Consider the following 21,412-nt stretch of genomic DNA (forward strand, 5'->3'; position numbering starts at 1 on the left):
CCGAAACTTCGGCGAGTACATTATTACCAAAAGAAAATTTTTCATTTAAGTTATCTCTTCCAAATTTCATTATTTTGCACTTCTTTTGATTTATGAGCAGTTTGTTATTATTGCACCAATTACATATTTTATTTAATTCTGTCTGGAATTTCGTTTTGGATGCAAAATTTTGAGCATCAACTACCGTTGTATCATCTGCAAATCATGTTAGCTTAACGTTGCTGGCCGACGGCATATCATTTATGTATAAAAGGGACAGAAATGGCCCCAAAACTGAACCTTGAGGAACACCTTTTGTACATTCTCGCATATTCGAGACCGATTGATTTGAATAAACATATTGCTTTCTCCCTGTAAGATAATTTGTCATTAACTTGTGAATTTTCCCTCTGAACCCATGTTGATAAAGTTTGTCAAGCAAGATTTTCTGATCAATTGTATCAAATACTTTTTTCAAAACAATAAAGCAGGAGTAACCAAATTTTTTATCAATTGATTCACGAAAAAAGTTAGTAATGGACAAAATGGCATGAGTACAGAAATGATTACTTCGAAATCCAAACTGATGCTTATCAATCAAGTTGTTTTTAGCGGCAAAATTGGATATGCGCTTGAAAATAAGTTTTTCAAAAAGCTTACTTATACAAGACAACAAACTAATTGGACGGTAGTTATCGGGTTCAGTTTTATCGCCATTTTTATACAAAGGTAAAATTTTTGCAATTTTGAGAAAATTAGGAAAACACTCCTTTTCAAAGCAGATATTAAAAAAAAAGCGCTAAATGGTCAGCCAGCACCGGAGCAGAAAATTTTACCATTTTACTACTTATCCCATCATGACCAGTAGGTTTTTTATTGTTCAAGTTTTTAATTTCCTCTAGTATCTCATATCGATTAGTATCATATATAGCGAACGTGTTTTTATTAACAGGAAAATTTGATTTATACACGCTTTGTTTGAATTTTTCTGTTAGTTTTTCTCCAATAGTAGCAAAGTGTTCATTGAAAACATTAACCTCGAACAAAGCAGTATTCACATTTTTTTTACCACAAAAATGTTTTAAAGCATCAAAAATTCCGGACGAGTTCTTCTTCCTCGTTATCGTGTTATCATATTACCGGCGTTTACTCACCCTTATAACCTTAATAACATTGTTCCTACAAGAGGTGAAATTATTTCTGTTTTCAATGGATGATGTCTGAACCCACTTTTTGTGTAACACATTTTGGTTATTCATCATTTTCTTAATTTTCAGGTTAATCCATGGGTGGTTGTTTTTATTCTTTTTTCGGATTTTTTTAGCAATACTTTGAAAATTCATCAATCAAGATTTGAGTCATTTCAATGATGTAAAGGTCAGGATCATCATCATTAATTTTGTTCAATCGATTTTTTAGCGAAAATAAAAATTTCAAACAATAATCATCATTCAGTAGTAAATCATAGTTGAAATCCGATTTATAAAAATCCACGTTTTGCTTTTCTGAAATAATTTTAGGTCACGCATAAGTCCATAATGGTCACTAATAGTACAATTTATTGTTGTTAATTGAGTTTCCTCCGCCGCAATTATATGGTCAATGCATGTACTTGATGTTTTAGTTACTCTAGTTGGCTCGATATTTTGAACTTCTAAGTCAAAAGAAAGCAGAAGATTTTTGTAGTCAATAAAGTTGAACTGGTATGCCCATGTTGTTTTTCCTTCCACTGATCTGAAGTTAGCTTGCGCTTTGGTTTCGTTATCTGACAGGGTTTGAGCAAAAGCATATCTGATATCCAGGGCTACAAAAAAGTGTCTCCAATTCTATTTCTTTTATCGCCTGTGTGAATTTTTCTAATCATAGTTGTCAAGAAATAGATTCCTGTGTTTTTGGTGGAATAAAAGGTCTCATACATTTTGGAAAGGAAAATTGTCTGATAAGCGTTTAAATTAAACAAACAATTGTCTGATAAGCGTTTAAATTAAACAAACAATTGTCTGATAAGCGTTTAAATTAAACAAATAATTGTCTGATAAGCGTGTCAGAAGTTACCTGAAAAGAAAATTATTGCTCAAAAATTGAGGAATAACTTTCGTTCACTTTTTGATTCTCTAAATCTTTTCTCTGATTCAGGAAAACTTTTACCAAAAATATTTGCTTGAAAAATTGTTTTTTTTTCTAAAACATAATTAAAAAAAAGATGCTGGAAGGATTTTGAAAAGGACACAACTTCCCAACACAGATTTTTTTTGAAACAATTTATAAACACGTTTTTAAACACTCGACCCAGAATCCCTGAGTGCAGTTTAACTGCAAAATTCTTGCCTCTTAGGTTGTGTGTTTTCTTAATAAAAAAATTTAAGATTAATAAATTCTCGGGTAAAATTAAAAAAAAAAAGAAACACAAATAGTTAGCTGTACTTATAATTCGCTGTACAAAAAAATGTAAATGCGTATCATACAGTTCAAGGGCGGATCTAGGATTTTCTCGAGGGGGGCGGAGGGCGGATTTTCAAAAAATTTTCGAAAATTTTGTCGACCTTTGTTTTAGGTCGACCAAATCGTTTTTTCGAGCTCTCCCAAAGCACTGTTTTGTCCCTATTTTGGCCAAATTTTCTGCGCCGCAGGCAAAATTTTGAAAAAATAGGCCAAGACAAACGTTTTTAGGCACTTTTTGGAAAATTTTGACCGAAAAATTGCGTTTTTTCGCCGCGCGCTCCCCCCTCAAAATTAGTATATATTGGCGCCAAAGGCACCTTTAGAAAAATTTTAAGATTGGTCGGCCAAAACTGGATTTCTTAAAAGTACCAAAGGGGGGACCCTTTGGGTTGGCAGGGGGTCGAATCCCTGAGGAGAGGGGGGGGGGGCGTCTGGCAACACCCCCCCCCCCCCCTAAATCCGCCCTGATACAGTTACAGGTAATAGGAAAAAGCATATCATACTATTCCATATTATAGAAAAACCCTTATCTTGCCACATTCATACCAATTGATTTTCTATAAAACCGTAGGATAGGCATTCTTTGTCAACCTGGGGATTCGTGTGATTAACTTATTTCATAACGTGCCGGAAAAGTTGTTTAAATAAGTTTTCGATAGCAGTTTATCTGAAAAAACCTATAAAAGCTTAACTGTTGAGATAAACATGAACAATAAAAGCAAGCTGATTCGTAGAACAAAAAACTTTTCATTGGTGTTTTTTGTGGTGTGAATTTCAGTACTTAATGAAACTACTGCTAGCAGTAATATTATTGACAAAAGTACATCTGTAGAAAATTAGGAACATTTAGCTTGACGATGATGAAGGGCGACAGGAATTTAGAGGCAAAGCAAATTAGACGTCACTATTAAAATGCTATACTAAAAAAATAGAACTTTGGACGAATAACAAAACGATGACATGTATTGTGCTTTTTGCATAAAACAAAAATTCACAAATAGTAAAAACGTATATAGCCCACTTGCAAATCAAAATATTCATTCTAAATTATTTATAAAACGGTAATTTGGATATTGTAAAACATTTTTGTAATGCGTAGATCATATAAGTGAAACATTTGTCACGTTATCTAAATGTTTCACGTATACGTGAAAAGTTTGTGCATCTACGAAAGCTAAAACGAAATTTATTTGAAGTCACTCAAACTGAACAAAACTGGCTGTATCAAGACAAAGTCCTGAATGTTTCGACTGCCTTTTAAGGGTCTATGAAGCATTAATGATACGAAAAATTAATTGTAATAAATTAAAATGTTTTTGTTTCTTAAATATGAGGTTTTATTGGAAAAATGATTTAACGAAATTTATTTGAAGTCACCCAAGCCGAACAAAAACTATGAATATTGACAAACATTCTAAATTATTTATAAAACGGTAATTTGGATTTTGTAAAACATTTTTGTAATGCGTAGATCATATAAGTGAAACATTTGTCACGTTATCTAAATGTTTCACGTATACGTGAAAAGTTTGTGCATCTACGAAAGCTAAAACGAAATTTATTTGAAGTCACCCAAACTGAACAAAACTGGCTGTATCAAGACAAAGTCCTGAATGTTTCGACTGCCTTTTAAGGGTCTATGAAGCATTAATGATACGAAAAATTAATTGTAATAAATTAAAATGTTTTTTTTTTCTTAAATGTGAGGTTTTATTGGAAAAATGATTCAACGAAATTTATTTGAAGTCAGCCAAGCTGAACAAAACTGGTTGCATCAAGACAAAGTCCTGAATGTTTTGACTGCCTTTTAAGGGTCTATGAAGCATTAATGATACAAAAAATTAATTGTAATAAATTACAATGAATTGTTTCTTAAATTTGAGATTTTATTGAAAAAATGATTTAACGAAATTTATTTGTAGTCACCAATACTTAACAAGGCTGCTTGTATCAGGGCAAAACCCTGAATGTTCCCACTGTCCCCTAATCCGTATCCAATAGGTTCTAGGAAAAGAAAATATTGAAAACCTATAAATTTTGAACTATATCAAAGTGTGAAATGTTGAGTCGTCCAAAAATAATACAACCAATCTGATTAGCTAGCCTCAATTCATTTCATAACGATTTTGTTGTGCTGGATAATTCGCCACGCATAAATAGATTGCGCTACGCTCTCAGCAATATCTATAAATTCTTCAAAGCGCGCATAATTTAGTCCAGTACATAGCCACTTTCAATTTTCAAACCTCCAGAACTTTACAAAAAATAATCTGAGGTAAAATATTTTTTAGACTTGAACTGATGAATTTGATATCTCCAATGGGGTATGAAAAATTTGTCGAAAACTATTATTTCGATCGGCGAAAATTGAGTGAATAAAAAACCACACCGTGCATAAATATTCCGTTTTCTTCGAAAGTCGGAGCAACAAGCTTCCGACAAAAACAACACAGTTCGAGTAGTTTCCAATGATATTAATTTGTTCATTCATTTTTCAAAATTCACTCTTTGGTGACTTCTAATTTGCTTGTCGTCTAATTCTTAGGTACTGACTGTGAACCAAACCGATTACAGCTAAATTTTAGGTAGCAATTTAGTTGATAACGTTTTTTGTCAGGTCAGCTTTTGCATACAAAAATTTGAAGTTTTCCTGTAAACAATTTCGATGCTGAGCCAAACTTCAATATATAGTTGAACTGCCGCGTGTTATTCTTTTTTCAATAGTTCTTAATCTGATATCGTCTTTAGAAGGCCTGGATGGACTTTTTGATAAATTTGAAAAACAAATGGTGAATGAACAAACAGTAAATCTGATAAACCTGTGGAGAGCAATTAAACGCAGGGAGAGCACATTAACTTCTCTCAAAAAATCAAACAGCTAGGCTAAAATTATCAGGTGAAATAATTTTGATGTCCTTTGAGAGCAGTTAAACTGATAACTTTCTTAGAATATACTGTTTTTTGTGTTAAATTAAAAAAATATTTTCTTAGGGCAGAAGTTATTGACTGCTTCGCCTTTGTCAGCAAAAAATTTAGAGGTCTGTCTAAATGATCTCTAACGTCAATTGTTTCACCTTCTAATCGAGCTGTCGCAAGAAAGTATCAAAACAACACAAAAACTAACCGTAAAACTAACACAACTCGTCTGCAAGGATATGGGCACCTGCAATGTTCGTTCTTAAAGAGCAAAAAATAAGAACAATATTAACTTTTTTGAAATTCATCTCACTAAAATCCTGAACTGGTTTCAGTGACCAGGCACTTCAGAATTATTTCTTGTTCATTGAAAAACTTATCGTTCGAAGAAAACGGAAAAATTATGCTTGGTGTGGTTTTTTTATTCAGTCAATTTTCGGTGATTGAAGTAATAGTTTGGACAAAAAATTTTTCTTCCCCATTGAAGATGTTGACTTTCTAAAATCAAATTTAAAAAGATATTTTACATCCAAGCGTTTTTTGCACAGATTTGTGCACTTAAAATATGCCAATTTGGCCATGCTCTGGACTAAATTATGAGCGCTTGGTATATAATAATGAGTTTATAATGATTTTATTTTCCTACAAACTATTAGATATGGCTTAAGGGGCAGTTGGAACATTCCGGGCTTTGCCCTGATATATAAGCAGTCTTGTTTGTCTTTAGGCTTTGGCACAACAATTTTACTCAAATGATTTTCAAAACTCTGAGATATTCGGTGCAAAACTTACGATTTCAATTGACAATGCCTTTAAAAAATAGTTCTCTAACAAATCATAACAGTTTGTAGCGGTTTTGTCTGAAATGGCTAGCATACAACTTGTATTAGTTTTGTTACATAACTTGGCGATAGTTTCCGTAATTGGCTTTGATTTTAATGCCTTGGAAAGATTGCTTAGGTTGAGGTATATACATTTTGAAAATGTTCGTGTTCTGTTCGTGTTTCTTGCATGCGTTCTAGGCAAGAGATTGTAATGGTCGCATCCCTCATGATGGAGAGGACGGATGTTCCGAAATTATTTTCAGCGATTTTCAGCCAATCACAGTTGAGCGTTCAAAAACTTTAAAAAAAGTCGCGAAAATCTCACAGAAAGCAAATAAATCCAGGAAATTAAAACTAACATTGTCCGGTTAGAAGAAAAAAGCAGATAAATGACTTTTCAAAGTCGGATATTGGAAAAAACCTAAGGCTGTTTTCCAGTTCCCCCTTTCACTTTTTCTGAAATTCAATATATAAAAGTATATTTAAATTGACTTTTCATGTTATAAATTGCACTAAAACGTTTCAGCGTGAACAAGTGAACAAATTTCTACAACATGCAGAATACAAGAGAACAATTTTTGATCAGCTTTATTTTGTAATTTTACGAGGGGGGTGGGAAACTGGAAAAGAGCTAAACCTAACACCGAAATTTCAAAAATGAAAAATAAAGCAAAAAAAGTAATAGTATATCTGCATTTTCTATCGACTTTGAGAACACCCCTCCATCATGAGAACACGCCCCTCTCCGCTTGTATTGAATTTCGAAATTTGTTCACATCTCGACGCTACGTGTCTCGATTTGTGTCAATAAAATTTCTCGGTGCAATTTTTAGCTGTTGTTTATCTAGTACAACTCGGCTATTCTGATAGACTTTTGAATTGAAAATTCAGATTGTGCCTCTGTTAATTTTCGATCTTTCGCTCTTTCTGGCACGTGGAACTTCCCTGGTTATGGGATCAGTTTTTAAACCTTATATTATATCCAGCACAGAGTGGACTGACCTTGAACTGTTTGACTTGTTTCTGCAGCTGTCTAATCTCCTGTTTAGAGGCCACCAGCTGGTCTCTCAATTCAACCACCTGTTCTGATCGAACACTAAACATTCAACCACAGAAGATACTAGACTATCAAGTAAACTGCAACTATAGGTCCGTCGCCTACCTCTAAATTTTGTGGAACGAACTTTGTATTCAGGTATTTTTCCCACGGAAAACTGGATACCAATAAAGAACGTCGGCGGATAAACAACAAACCCCCATGTCTACAAACCGCCATATCTTGAAGCCTAAATTGCATCAGAATAAAGTAAATAACATCAGAATTACCTAATAATTGCATAACAACAAGGACAATCTGTCGTTATGTTACATAACAGTATTAAGTTTTGGCTTGTTGGAATCGTAATCCTAGTTTCGGTTTGATGGACCTTGGGCTTGTTGGCCTACCACCAGAACGGCAGATGATGTTGAAATGATTGGTACAGATTTCGTCCTATTTATTTGATTAACAGATTTCGTCCCATATGCAAACATCATATCATCCCATGTCCAAATTTGTGGGACGAAATCTGTGTGCGCTTTGAAATGGGACGAAATCTGTTGAAATTAAAATGGGACGAGATCTGTCATGGGACGAAATGTCACAGCCGTTAAAATACCTTTTTATTGTGGTTTATGCGATTACATAAGCTACACATTAGCGATTCGTGAAATACTGTTTTTTCACATAAGTAGTTTTGTTCTTCAGAGTCTTAAAAATGCTTCGCTATTAGCTGTATTCAGGCGAGGAACGGTATTTGTGAGAGGTGGAATTGCTGGGGGAGGGGAGCTTCGAAGGGCGAAATGTGTTTATGTCGAAATGTGCGAGCGATTAAATTACATAATAATAATATTAAGACATTTATCCACGGGGGAAAGGACCAACACAAGAGCTGTACAGCTCATCACGGCGAACCGCTGTTGTGCCCCTGTTTAAGAACTACATGCAATTTTTGGTTATTTTTCTGGGCTGGGTAATGTTGCCTCACCCTCAAGCAACGAGCACGGATCATGGTGGGCCTCGAACATCCGATCTTTCGATTGAGAGGCGGAGACGTAACCACTTCACCACCGCTCCCCAAATGTTAGTAGTAGTGTATACCTAGCAGACTGTTGTAGGAGGGAGGCCACTTGACCTTTGAGTTGTTCCACTTTGTCCTCCTTCTGCTCAACCGAAGACAGTCGCTCACTCCTCACAGCTTCCATTGCATCCTCACACTACAAAAAAAATAATTTGATAGCATATTTATAACACAGAGGCGAAAAAACACAGATATAACACACACATAAAAAAGCAGGGGCGGATCTAGGACTTTCTCGAGGGGGGCGGATTTTCAAGTAATTTTCGAAAAATTTTGTTGGCCTTTTTTCGTAACTTTCTGAGCTTTTTTTTCCAAATTGATTTCACGAGCTCTCCCAAAGTACCAGAAAGACACTGTTTTCGCCAAGTTTTCTGCGCTGCAGGCAAATTTTTGATAAAACAGGCCAAAAAAGGCGTTTTTAGGCATTTTTTGGAAAAAATTTACCACAAAAATTCGCGCTTTTTGGCGCGAGCTCCCCCCTCAAATTCAGTATAAATTGGCGCCAAAGACGCCATTAGAAAAAAATTTAGAGTCCCTCAGCCAAAAATGGATATCTCAAAATAGAACAGGGGTGACCCTTTGGGTCGGCAGGGGGTCGAATCCCTGAGAGACGAGGCGTCAGGCACCCCCCTCCCCCTCCCCCCTAAGTCTGCCCCTGAAAAAAAAAACATAATTCAAAAAACTTAAATATCTTAGAAAAAACAAGGTGAAACAAATTTTCGTATGTCTCGATAAAAATTAACTAGCTAAAACTGGAGGTACATGTTAGGTAATTTTGGAACTTTTTTTTTATAATTACGCGGAATGAAACGGGTAATCTCAAAATTTCAAAAATTGTACTTTGCCTAATCCTTCTACTTAAAAAAGCAAGAGTGAAAAATTGTTAAAAATTGGAACTTTCCCAAACAGATAATATTTTTTTTACAAAAAATTAAAAGTTCGCCGCGCAGGAATAATTCTCGAACCTGGTTTTTTTCGATTGAACCCTTCATCTCGAATTTGATTTGGTAGTTTCTAAGCAACGTCAAAAAGTTTCTACAAAACGGTCAAAAGTTCAAAAATTTGACTTTCTTATATTTTTTCTGCAAAAGATAGTGGCCGCTAAGCAGAGGAAATTCCTAAAACCAAGTTTACCGATTGATCACTAAGCTTAACAATTGGCCGTGTAGTTTTCGATAAAAGTTGTAAAATATTCGAAAATTTGTTCAATAAAGCATTCATTTGACTTATCCGAGAAATATAGCTTTTTGTGCAAAAAAACATTGAGCACAACTGCTCATACAGAAGAGATCCACACAATTTGTTATTTTGTTTGAACGCAAAACCTCAAGTTTGGGAGTATAGTTTTTGAGAAAAGTCAAATAATTTCATAAATGTTTAAAATAATCAAAAAGTGAGTTTTCCTAGGGCCATAACTATTTGTGTTTCAAAAGTCTGGCGTTTTCAATTATGCAAGGGATTTTTCCACAGCCCGATGTTCAGCCTAAAATCTCAGATTTAGGAAAGTAGTTTTCGAGAAAAATCGAAAAGTTTTAAAAAAACGCTTAAAAACAAAATTTTTGACTGATCTGAAAGCCATAACTTTTTGCGACAAAAAAATTGGGCACAGCAGCTGCTTCTGTAGGGTAATTTTCTACAACCCGTTCTTTGGATTGAGCCCAAAATCTTAGACTTGGGAGGGTAGTTTTCAAGAAAATTCAAGTATAAGATAATTTAGGCGTAGCCACATATGCAACGGAGCTTCTAACAACACTTTTTTTCAAATGAACCTAAAATCTGCAATTTAGGATGTAGTTATCGAGAGAAACCAAAAAGATTCGAAAAAGGTAGAAAAGTCAATTATTTGATTATTTCGGGGGTCATTTCTTTTTGTTTTAGAAAAAATTGGGTGTAGCCACTTGTGCAGGGAATTTTCCGGAACCTTTTCCATCTATTGAACCCAAAATCTCCAAATTGAGATGATAGCTTTCGAGAAAACGAAAAATAATCGAAAACTAAGAGTCAAAACTCCCCCCCCCCCCCCCCCCCCCACCTCCCACAAACATTTTCGAAGGCAGTAGATAGTGGGGTAAAGTAATGAGACTAGCGAGTTAAACAGACACACAGGAGAGAAGGCGGTTTTTTCATTGATACTCCGTTTTTGAAAAAATGGTAGCGCAGTTTTCGAGAAACACTGAAAATTTTGCAAAAAGGAAAAAAATATCCAAAGAATCTCAAAAAGAATAAAAAGACTAAAAACCGAACCCCATACATTCCCTTGGCAAACATTCCCAAGCAAGGTATTTATTTGAGTTTTACATTAGCAACGAAAAAAAATTACGAAGCGGAAATAAAACCGACAATTTTTGAGCAGACACCAGTGGAGCCGAAATTTCTAAAAAAAAAGTTTTTAAAAATTTTAAGTCTCCCTGAAACTACATTGATCAACATTTGCAACTATCCTGATAGTCGCCTACAGCACAACAAAAATTCCTGATTCGACAAACCTTAAGCAGACCGACGAAAGTCCGATTATTCAATTTTTACCACACATTCTGAAAAAAAGAAGGCTCTGACGGGACTTTATGAAGCAAAAGCAACCGCGTTACTTCCAGGCCAAGCGGGAAGGAAACAATGCACTATAAGACGTCTCAGTTGATATGACATGAGTCGATTACAGTTTAGCCGAATAACCCTTTGAAGCGAAAAAAAAACTAAAACAGAACGGGAAATTAAAACGCATGCATGATAAACAAAGTCTGTATAAAATATGTCTGTCGAGTAAAAAAATGTCTGGAGAAAAAATCACCCCGAGCACAAGCATCCCGTTAAGCTTTTCACAGGAGAATCTGATTTCAATAACGTTGTCTGTCATTTTGATGCGCGGAATACAGCAAGTAGTACGGCAATAATTCGCGAAATAAAAAAAGACAATTGTCTTTTTTTTTCTTCAAAAATACAGAAAAAGAATCAAGAGAGAATTGAACTTAAAATTGGATCATGAAAGTAGCGAAGGAGCTTTTTAGTCGCAAAAGTCTAGAAAGGGTAAGCTTTGGTCGCAACAGTCACGTCATTTTCTGTGTTGCGCCGTTTATTCTTTGGTCGCGAAATCGTGACGGAAGTTTTCGGTCGTGAAAATCTGAAATGGCAACTTTTGGTCGCGAATTTCTGCTTATGCTAAAATTTTGCCGCGAAGGTCAAGACACAAGTCGCGTGGACTTCGACCCGGCTGCTACTGGACTTAATGCTTATATCATCGTAACTAAATTTCACATCTAAGTTTCTTTAGGGAATGTATTTTTTAAAGTTACTAACCTGTTTAGTGATTGTTTGTACGTGTTGTGTGTGAGTGGAGTGCATCTGTTCCATCTCTTTAGTCATCTCCTCGATCCTCTCCCTCTGCCTCTCCACCTCCTCTCCCCTCTCTTCGTTCTCCTCACACTTCACACTCATTACACCATTCTCATCTTCCAGCTAAAAACAAAACTGAAGAATATCAGGTAATTATTAGGAACAACGATAAAAACAAAGTAAGAGTAAGGCCTCCTAAAAGCAAGGGTTCTTGAAAATGAACAGCGCTGAATGCTCCAACTAGCCTTTAAAGAATCTGCATTATTTTTGGTTTAAAAAAAAGATAAATTTCAGAAAGAATCTATGTTTCAAAAACTTGATAAACAGGTCTTCACCCTAAACGTAAAATCAAATAGAAGTTTCTCATTAAGTAACACGTTGTTCCGATTAGTTAGCTTGCCTCGATTTTCCTGAAATGTTTAATTTGCAGCTTAAGCTAGACGTTTGAATGGAAACTGGAAAAGAGCGATTTGATGGTCTCCAAAAAACTGTTACGAATTGGCTCGTTTTCTATACCCCCTCCTCTCCTCAAACGAGCATCAATATTATGGTGTAATGATTAGTTTTACAAGGTTAATTATTAACATCGAATATGTTTGTCATGGCCTCACGAAGATCTTATATGTTTGTCATAGTTAATTTGTATAATAATTGGACAAGTTGAACAAAATCTTACATGTTAAACTTGCAGGTGGGGGAAGGATAAAAGCCAGCGAAATTTTTCTGGGATTTCTGAGGAAAAATCTGTCACAAAAATGATTAAATTTTGCATAGTGAGTGATACGCATTCGTGTATAGGGCACTCTTAAACAATTTTTCAGTTTCGTCCAGTAGTTTAAGAGTAAAATGACGCAATTTGCAATTTTTTGAATTTGTTGTTCCGAGTTTCGAAGACAGTCCGGGATATCTATGCTAAGTGTGATATTATTTCATTGAGTCAATTTTCGACTTATTAACGAAACGTTTTTGACGGAAAATTTTTATAGCATCAGAAAGATTTTGTTGTCCTGAGCTCAAATTTAAAAAGATATTTTTACCTGTGGCCATTTTTCGTAAAGTAAGGGTGATTTGAAAATTGCTACTTTGGCCAATTCGTGATATATATTTTTAATTTCGATATATTGCATTCTTATACAATGCGTATAGGCGAATTAATGCGTTCCAAAATGAATTGAGGCCAACATTTTAATCCTAATAACACAAAACGAGACGTCAAATTCAGTCATAATAATTGTCGGAACAATAAGAGGATCACTCCAAAAATTAAACTCCATAAAAGAAACAAAAACTAAATAGAAAAAAAACATAAAAGGCGTTTTTCATCCCATTCTAAGAACCAACGGATCGATGAGTAAACATGAAAAAAATACCAAAAAAGTCGACATTAGATTTTTGGATTGGATTTTAAGTTAACTTCTTCACTTGCCCCCTTATAGCAAAAAAAAATTGAACGCAACTTCAGATATGGTATAAGATTTATGAAAGCGTTTTTTTCGGCAAGAAAAAAAAAGAACAACTCATTTCTGCTGATCAAGCTACTGATCATTGTTTAGATTTTAAAAAATAAGGCGAGGGTTACGGAACACTTTTATCAGGTACTGCAATGATACCTTTGCAATTATTCAGTTATCAACGCTCTATCATGGGGCACCATTTTCTAAAACATTCTGAAGATGAAATTTGTAGAATTGGGGGAAACTACGATATCTCTGGGTCGGTCTGTTCCTTATATTTTCCCATCGTCGCAATATATTGGCTTTGGTACTGAGGTCAGTAGGGCAACTGAGTCTCAATAATTTCCACCATCCCTAAAGGGTTGATTTGGTGGTTAGTTGTTCTTTATTGCTGATGCTGCTTGCACCCTTGATCAGTACTCTCTTAGCTGTATCCTTGTTTCAGTTCGCAACAACACTTCCAATATCAATGATGAAATAAAAAATTTAAAAGAAAGCAGAACAGCCTATAATTGGCCGAGATATAATTTAAAAATTCTTTCAAGGGAATGTATCTGCGATAACTTCAATTAGTGACTTTCGCAGTTTAAACTACCCTGAGTTGTACTACTTTTCACAATTTTCTCCTTTTCTGGAGAACGTCTCCCAATTTCTGAACGTCCCGAAAAAACTTGTAGCCCGATAATTTAGAAGCTTTCGCGAAGTTATTTCTTAAAGGCTTTTCGTAACCTTTTCTAAGTCTTACTCGACTTATCGGTTTCTCAGTTGTCTCTTTTTCTCTCTTTGACAACCAACTAGCCCGTGTCGTCATCGCCCGATCGGGTTCCCATCCTAACATAAGGTGTACCTTGCCACTATCTATCATGTCCCAAAGTTTTGACTCCCACCCTTTCGTGTTATTCAGGATATCTTCTTCCATTGCCATGCTCCTATTACTGCCACTTTCTTCTGAGACTACTTTTTTAGTCTGGTTGATATTCTAAATAGATCATTCGCCAAGCTGAGCTGAAACCAACGTTTGGCAAGACCACTTTAATTACTTGCACTACTTCCTTGTTCCAAAGTAAAAGCTATATCCCTTTCAGCTTCTTGAGTTCCCAATGCATGAACTCCCTCCTATTATAAATTAGATGATCAATTCCCACTTTCAAGGGGCGGAGGCTGTGGAAGGTGCCACTTTCTGGTGTTAATCACAGTGTTTTCTATGCAATTTTAGTCCTAAGCGTCCAAAGGTCAAAAAAAGGTCACCCCTAGGTCGCCCGCGGTCAATTTTCGGATAATCGGTTTGAATTCATATGGCGACTGTACCTGCCAAGTTTAATCCAAATCTGACAACTACTACCTGAGTTTTTTTTTAACAATTTTTGTGTTCATTATCACTTCGTGTTCGTTCCAAAGTAAAAAGCTATATCCCTTTCAGCTTCTTGAGTTCCCAATGCATGAACTCCCTCCTTTTATAAATTAGATGATCAATTCCCACTTTCAAGGGGCAGAGGCTGTGGAAAGTGCCACTTTCTGGTGTTAATCACTGTGTTTTCTATGCAATTTTAGTCCTAAGCGTCCAAAGGTCAAAAAAATTTCACCCCTAAGTCACCCGCGGTCAATTTTCCGATAATCGGTTTGAGGTCACATGGGGATTCTACCTGCCAAGTTTAATCCAAATCTGACAAAGCTACCTGAGTTTCTCCCTTTTTAGTGTCCTTTTTCATTTTTTTCAAGGAAAGGTCAATTAACACCGGAAAAGGTCGCCAGAGGGTTATAATTTACAGAAAGATTTTTTACCATGGTAAGTCATACTATCCATCGGTGCAAATTGAACGCAACTTCGGACATGGTATAAGATTTATAAAACGATTTTTCTCGGCTAGCAATCAATGTTTAGAATTTAAAAAAATTAGGGGAGGGTTACATAAAACTTCCATCAGGTACTGCAATGATACCTTGGCAGTTGTTCAGTTATCAACGCTCTATCACGGGGCATCACTTTTTAAATTATTTTGGAGACCAAAGATGTAGAATTGGGGGGAAATTACGATATCTCTGGATCGGACCCTTGATCAGTACTCTCTTAGCTGTATCCTTGTTTCAGTTCGCAACAACACTTCCAATATTAATGATGAAATAAAAAAATTTAAAAAAAGCAGAACAGCCTATAATTGGCCGGAATATAATTTAAAAAATCATTCAAAGGAATGTATCTGCGATATTTTTAATTACTGACTTTCGCAGTTCCAATTACCCTGAATTGTATAACTTTTCACAGTTTTCTCCTTTTCCGGAGAACGTTTCCCAACTTCTGAACGTCCCGCGAAATTTTTTAGCTCGATAATTTAAAAGGTTTCGCGAAGTTATCTCTTAAAGGCTTTTCGTAATTTTTTCCAAGTGTCACTGGACTTATCGGTTTCTTAGTTTTCTCTTTCTCTCTCTTTGAGAACCAACTAGCCCGTGTTGTCATCGCCCGATCGGGTTCCCATCCTAACATAAGGTGTTACTTGCCACTATCTATCATGTCCCAAAGTTTTGACTCCCACCCTTTAGTGTTATTCAGGATATCTTCTTCCTTTGCCATGCTCCTATTACTGCCACTTTCTTCTGAGACTATTCTTTTAGTCTGGTTGATGTTCTATTAATAGATCATTTGCCAAGCTGAGCTGAAACCAACGTTTGGCAAGACCACTTTAATTACTTGCACTACTTCCTTGTTCCAAAGTAAAAGCTATATCCCTTTCAGCTTCTTGGGTTCCCAATGCATGATTTCCCTCCTATTATAATTTAGATGATCCATTCCCACTTTCAAGGGGCGGAGGCTGGGGAAGGTGCCACTTTCTGGTGTTAATCACAGTGTTTTCTCTGCAATTTTAGTCCTAAGCGTCCAAAGGTCAAAGAAAGGTCACCCCTAAGTCACCCGCGGTCAATTTTCCGATAATCGGTTTGAGGTCACATGGGGATTGTACCTGCCAAGTTTAATCCAAATCTGACAAAGCTACCTGAGTTATTCCCTGTTTAGTGTCCTTTAACATTTTTTTCAAGGAAGGTCAATTAACACCGGAAAAGGTCGCTAGAGGGTTATGGTTTACAGATATTTTTTTTTACCAGGGTGAGTCATATTATCCATTAGAACAAAAAATTGATATGCCCTAGCTCATTATCTTATGTAAATAGCCTATTTACCCCTCGATGGGGCGTTTTTCCTAAATGCTAATAGCCCGTGTCGTCATCACCTGATCGTGTTCCCATCCTATCATAAGGTGTTTCTTGCCACAAGTTTTGGCTCCCTACGGTCAGTGGGGTCCGGGAAACGACCTCCGGAAGTCGGGCGGGGACCATTTGCTTCGGGCATAATACCGGAATTAGGGGTCTAGAGGGTCTGGGGTTCCAAACTTTAGCTTCCCTCAACTAGATCTACCACAACTAAGTTTTGATCCCGTTCCAACCACTAGCTGCCAAGGTCTAACAGGGCTATTTGCACTTCCGGGAACCGTTATTACTTGGGACAGAGGGTTCTGAAGGGTCCGGGTTTTTGCATGCCCGGATCAAATCATCTGTAGTTTTCGTCCTATGAGTTTCGTAAAGTTAGCTTCATCAGCTTCTATTTGGGGGGTTGCCATCTTGGTACCGTCTTATAAAGTTCTCCATTGAATTTTTTCAGAGTCGAACTTATTTTGGACTAAAATGTGTGTACTTTCTTATTTTTCGTATTTGTTAGTGAATACCGAGCTACGTACTACTGATTAACCTTCACTATACTGCATGAATTTCTCAAAATAAAACTCTCAATCGAAATCTGAGTTTAGCGAAAAAAAAATTTAAATTCGCAGATCCTGCAAGAATCCAAATTCTTTTAAAGGAATTTGGGGGCATTCAATTAGGAAAGTAACAATTGCAAATTATTGTCAATGATATATGAAAGGTGCTAAATCAACTTTTTTGTGAGTTGATCTCATTTCTGGTTTTTCACATGCAGAGCTCAAATAATGCGTGAACATAATCAAACACCACAGACGCTCATAAGCCCATGGCTCGTAATGAGTAACCTCGATAAACCTTACAAGTCTTTAGTATTATAGCCAATCCAGATGTAAGACGATGAGTGAGAAGCAGGGAGCGGAAAACCGTCAGCACTTTTTTTTACTTTCCATGGTTTTTTTTTGCATTTCATTTATAGAGAAACACATATAAAATAAGTAAATACATAAAGTTTTGTTAAAAAAATAACCATGCATTGAAGTCAGTGATAAAAAAAATCTGCCAACTTCCTTCATAAAATTCAGTAGGTTGAAAAAAAATCAGTATTCTGAAGAAAAAACTGAGTGTTTGTCGGAAAGTAAAGATGGAGAACATGCAAAAAGGTTGAATAATGCGTTTTCAAAACAAAATTTGAAGGTTTTTCTCTTACGTTTTTCTTATTTTGTTCATTACGAGGCCAAACTGTGCAATTTGTGCATTGTAAGCGGAATCCGCAACAGGCCAAAATCAGATTTGTCGCGGAATCCGCAACATTGCTAGTTTTCTTTGGTATTCTTTGCTGTTTTGGATTCCAATAACAAAGACCCAAAACACTGTACTACTTAAAATTGGTTAAAAAAATAGTCGAAATTGCGGAATCCGCAACCGTATTTGCGGAACCAAGAACAGTTTGTGGAATAATACACAAACGAATTTTAAGAATTGCGTATAGTTAAATTGAGCTGTTGCGGAATCCGCAAATTGTAAGTGGAAATCGATTGTTTGCGGATTCCGTTCACATTTAGGTATGTATGTAGTATAGCGTTTAAAATTATTCGTCTCAATTACTGCCCTCATGAATTCACTAGAACCGGAATCTACTAGATCAGTATTTGGGATAAATGAAATTCCAAAAAAAAGACCAGTATTTGGGATTGATGCAATCCGAAATACTGACCTATTTCGACGATATGCTGTACGTTGTATTTCCAAAGCACAATCTATTCGGTGTTGTGTTTATTCGGTGTTGTGTTTCCCAAACCAGTATTGGGGTTTGATGCAATCCGAAATACTGAGCTAATTCGGCGATATACTAAGCGTTTTGCTTTCAAACACTCTCAACCCAATGACTCCAAATATTGAATTTGTTCAATGTTGTGTTTCCAAAATACTAAAAGGTGACATCCACAGTTTTAGTTAACCAATGTTTTGAGATTTGTTCGTGGGTTCCGCTGACGATGTTAAGATCCTTGCTTTCAAATTCCGCATTGCTATAGATAAAAATTCCAGCTCTAGCTTTTAATTGTTCATCTGCTAGTCCAGTAAGAAACCAAAATTCGGAGTCTACGAACAATTTGCGAAATCCGCTTACATTTGCGGATTCCGCTTACAGTTTTCGCAGATTTCACTTTTATTTGCGGATTTCACTTACGTTTTGTGGAAACCACTTTCAGTTGCGGAATCCAGAACAGCTAGCTGTATTAGCTTGTTGGGGAATCCGCGACACAACAAATACGCCGACAAAATTTACGTTACAGGAATTCCCGAAAATTTTGTTGGTGGAATCCACTTACATTGTGGAACATGTTTAAAGATTTGTCTATGGAATCCATGAACATACCGACACAAAACTTACGACAAATTTTGGCCTTGTAAAGTTTGCCTCTAAAATTTATACAAAAAGTTAACTATTACTTTTTGCAGCTAAAATAACTTTTTTTTCCCGCTCCCTTGTGAGAACTATCTTCTGTGCCAAGTGTCCAATCAAATCTAGCGTAATAAAAACAACTAACCTGTTGTACTCTATCTTTTTGAGTCGCTAGAGAGTTGTTCAGGTGTGAAATCTCCTCCTCTTTCAGTTTTATCGAATACTTCAACTCCCCCACCACCCCCTTCAGGTAGTTCACTCTCCCCCCACCTCCTGTTCCTCCTCCTCTGTATGTTGTGTCCCCTCCACCCTGAATGAAATAAAAATGATTCTTCATTAGCTGAACAGATTTTAGTGAAAGAAATGAATTGAGTTTGTTTATTTGAACTGGTAGCAGAGCAGGACAATACAAGCTAATAAAATCAAACTGCGCTATTCTATTTTATGTAATTCTGCCATTTTTACATCCGTATTGGAAACAAGGGGCTGACTTAAGGAGACGCCCCCCCACAGTCCCCTTACAGGATACCGGTCTCCTTGAGTACTAATTTAAGACGCACATGTTTATTTTAGACAGACGGACTTCAAGGCACTTTTGGCGCAAATATACGGTAATTTTTGAATGTTCTTAGGTGGTCAAAATTTTCAAAAATGCCCAAAAAAGCATTTTTCAAAATAGTGTCATTTAAGTCTTTTTGGGGAGCTAGGAAAACCAATTTGATCAATGTAAGTTAGAAGGCGCTTTTAGAAAAATTTTGACGTTGGTTAGCAAAAAAAGGATTTCGTAAAACTATAGCAAAGGGGCAGACTTTGGAAAAATTTAGCAACCAGAATTAAGGGAAAAGGGGCGGCGGCCCCCCATCCCCCGCCCCCTCGTCGCCCTACTGAATCTAACAAAAGTCCCCCTCCCTTCGAAAAAAAATCGTAAATCCGCCCTGGTTTGAAACATGAAGATCTTAACTTCGTAAAAAAGAAGTATCTAAATTGTAAGCATGAGATAGTCACGTGATCGTGGGCATGTTGGATCTCTCTGGCGGACACCTGGATCCCGATGTTGGCCTGCATGGGTTTGCCTAAACGCTTGCAACACATTATATTTTAAAAGACAAAAAAAAGACTGTTTAGTTTTTGGACATTTTTGGTATAAGATGAAGGAAAACGCAGTAAAATTGATGAAAAGTCTGAAATTGATCTAAACTATCTCCGTATCTTCACAAAGTTTATCTCTAATTTGACACGACAAAAAACGATATCTTGGTAGATCAAGTTTTTCTGCAATTATAAGTTTTCCAAGAGCCGTAAAAAATTAAACTATCCAAAAAAGAACTTGTCAAGCTGGAAAAATTGCCCGACTCGGATTCTCAGTTTCAGATGACTGTAGCTATTAACTATTAGCCACTGGACGGATTTAAAATAAGTGTTTATTCTGAGTTGACCGAAATTGATTCAAGTGAATTGGTGGCAAAAAAATCTTATTTTTCTTAAAATTTCATCGGTTCATTGGTTTGGAAACCACAAAAACTCAAAATGCTACAGATTTTATTCATCAAGGAAGTTTTGATTGCCTACCAAAGTTGTTTCCTCTAATGAAAGTTTCCTCAAAAGATATGCTGGGCTGCAACTGGTCTATAGGCGGAAGAGCTGTACTCGAAGTGTTCCAGTGTTCCTGGATCACCGGATGATAGTGACCCCCATGCAACGATGGAGGAGGAGGAGCGGGATGGACTCCTAGACCGGCAGCGTGTCTGTTGTTCTTGGGTGCCCCCGAGTGCCAGAATGAGGGACGCCTCTTACCCACCGAAGTACCTCGGCTACTTTTGTTTGGCGACATTTAGTTTCGAGGTTTTCTACAAAACCGCGGCCCTAATTGTGTCTTAGAACATATATAAAAAATCAAATCTAACTGAAATAAAAGTTATATAATTGAACCAGGCAAGCAGATGCGCAAATCGTCTGGAAGTCTGGAAAAGGGGTAGTACTTAATAATGATAAAAAACATCCGAGCGCAAAACATTCTGTAAAAAATAGTTTTTCAAAGTATTTCAATTTTTTTGAATTCATATTTACAAATCAGCCTTCGTTTCTTAATCTAAATGTTCACCTTTGGTCAAAATATACTTTGAATTATTTTGCATTTAAGTTGAACTAAAATTAAAAACTCAGTTCATTTACTTTTCCCTTGCTTTTCATTTAATTATAAACTTTTCAATTACTATCTCACAAATAGTCCCTTTTCTGAAATGACTCAACTTCACACCTCATTTTTTGCTCGCCAGAACCAAAGCATGTATCTTCTTGATATGAACAAAAAACCTGGCCGAATCACGGGTAAAAACGTTTGATTATGACCTGTGCATAAAAAGTTTTTTGATTTTAAAAGGCCGTTTTTTGTGACACTTGATTTAACGTAGGAAAAAATACACCTTAATCTATAGCTCCTCATCACTTGCAGCAGTCGGAGTAAAAATGAACATGAAAAATCATCACAGCACGAGTTTGATTTTTTTCTTGATAACCGGTAAAAGATCCAATATTTAACAAAGAGGCGAAGTTGCACTTCGCATACACAAGCAAAAACATGACCGCTAACGCTACTGGGAAAAACCAAATGAATAAAGCTTCGAGTCTACAAAATTTTTTAAGTGACGCACGCCAATAGTGAGTCTACATAAATGCTAAGTGACCCAAGACAATTATGACGCATATGCAGTACCAATCAAATTTAAAAAAAAATACCAACTAACGTGCCTCAAT

General features: G+C 36.2%; 1 protein-coding gene across 2 annotated transcripts in view; it reads right to left on the reverse strand.

Annotated features, from left to right (window-relative positions):
* Positions 1 to 20,557, reverse strand: part of LOC134851028 (trichohyalin-like) — a 77,764-nt gene extending 57,207 nt beyond the window's left edge. For both annotated transcript variants that reach the window (XM_063866908.1, XM_063866907.1), the window contains exons 1-6: positions 20,228 to 20,557; positions 19,664 to 19,731; positions 18,804 to 18,968; positions 11,576 to 11,734; positions 8,302 to 8,417; positions 7,164 to 7,257 (exon numbers count right to left, since the gene is read on the reverse strand). In XM_063866908.1, the coding sequence (XP_063722978.1) occupies positions 7,164 to 7,257; positions 8,302 to 8,417; positions 11,576 to 11,734; positions 18,804 to 18,968; positions 19,664 to 19,731; positions 20,228 to 20,489 (864 nt within the window). In that variant the 5' untranslated portion in view covers positions 20,490 to 20,557. The remainder of the gene's footprint in view (positions 1 to 7,163; positions 7,258 to 8,301; positions 8,418 to 11,575; positions 11,735 to 18,803; positions 18,969 to 19,663; positions 19,732 to 20,227) is intronic.
* Between the last annotated feature and the right edge of the window lie 855 nt (positions 20,558 to 21,412).

Source organism: Symsagittifera roscoffensis, chromosome 7, assembly GCF_963678635.1.
Source record: "Symsagittifera roscoffensis chromosome 7, txSymRosc1.1, whole genome shotgun sequence".
NCBI classification, from domain to species: Eukaryota; Metazoa; Xenacoelomorpha; order Acoela; family Convolutidae; genus Symsagittifera; species Symsagittifera roscoffensis.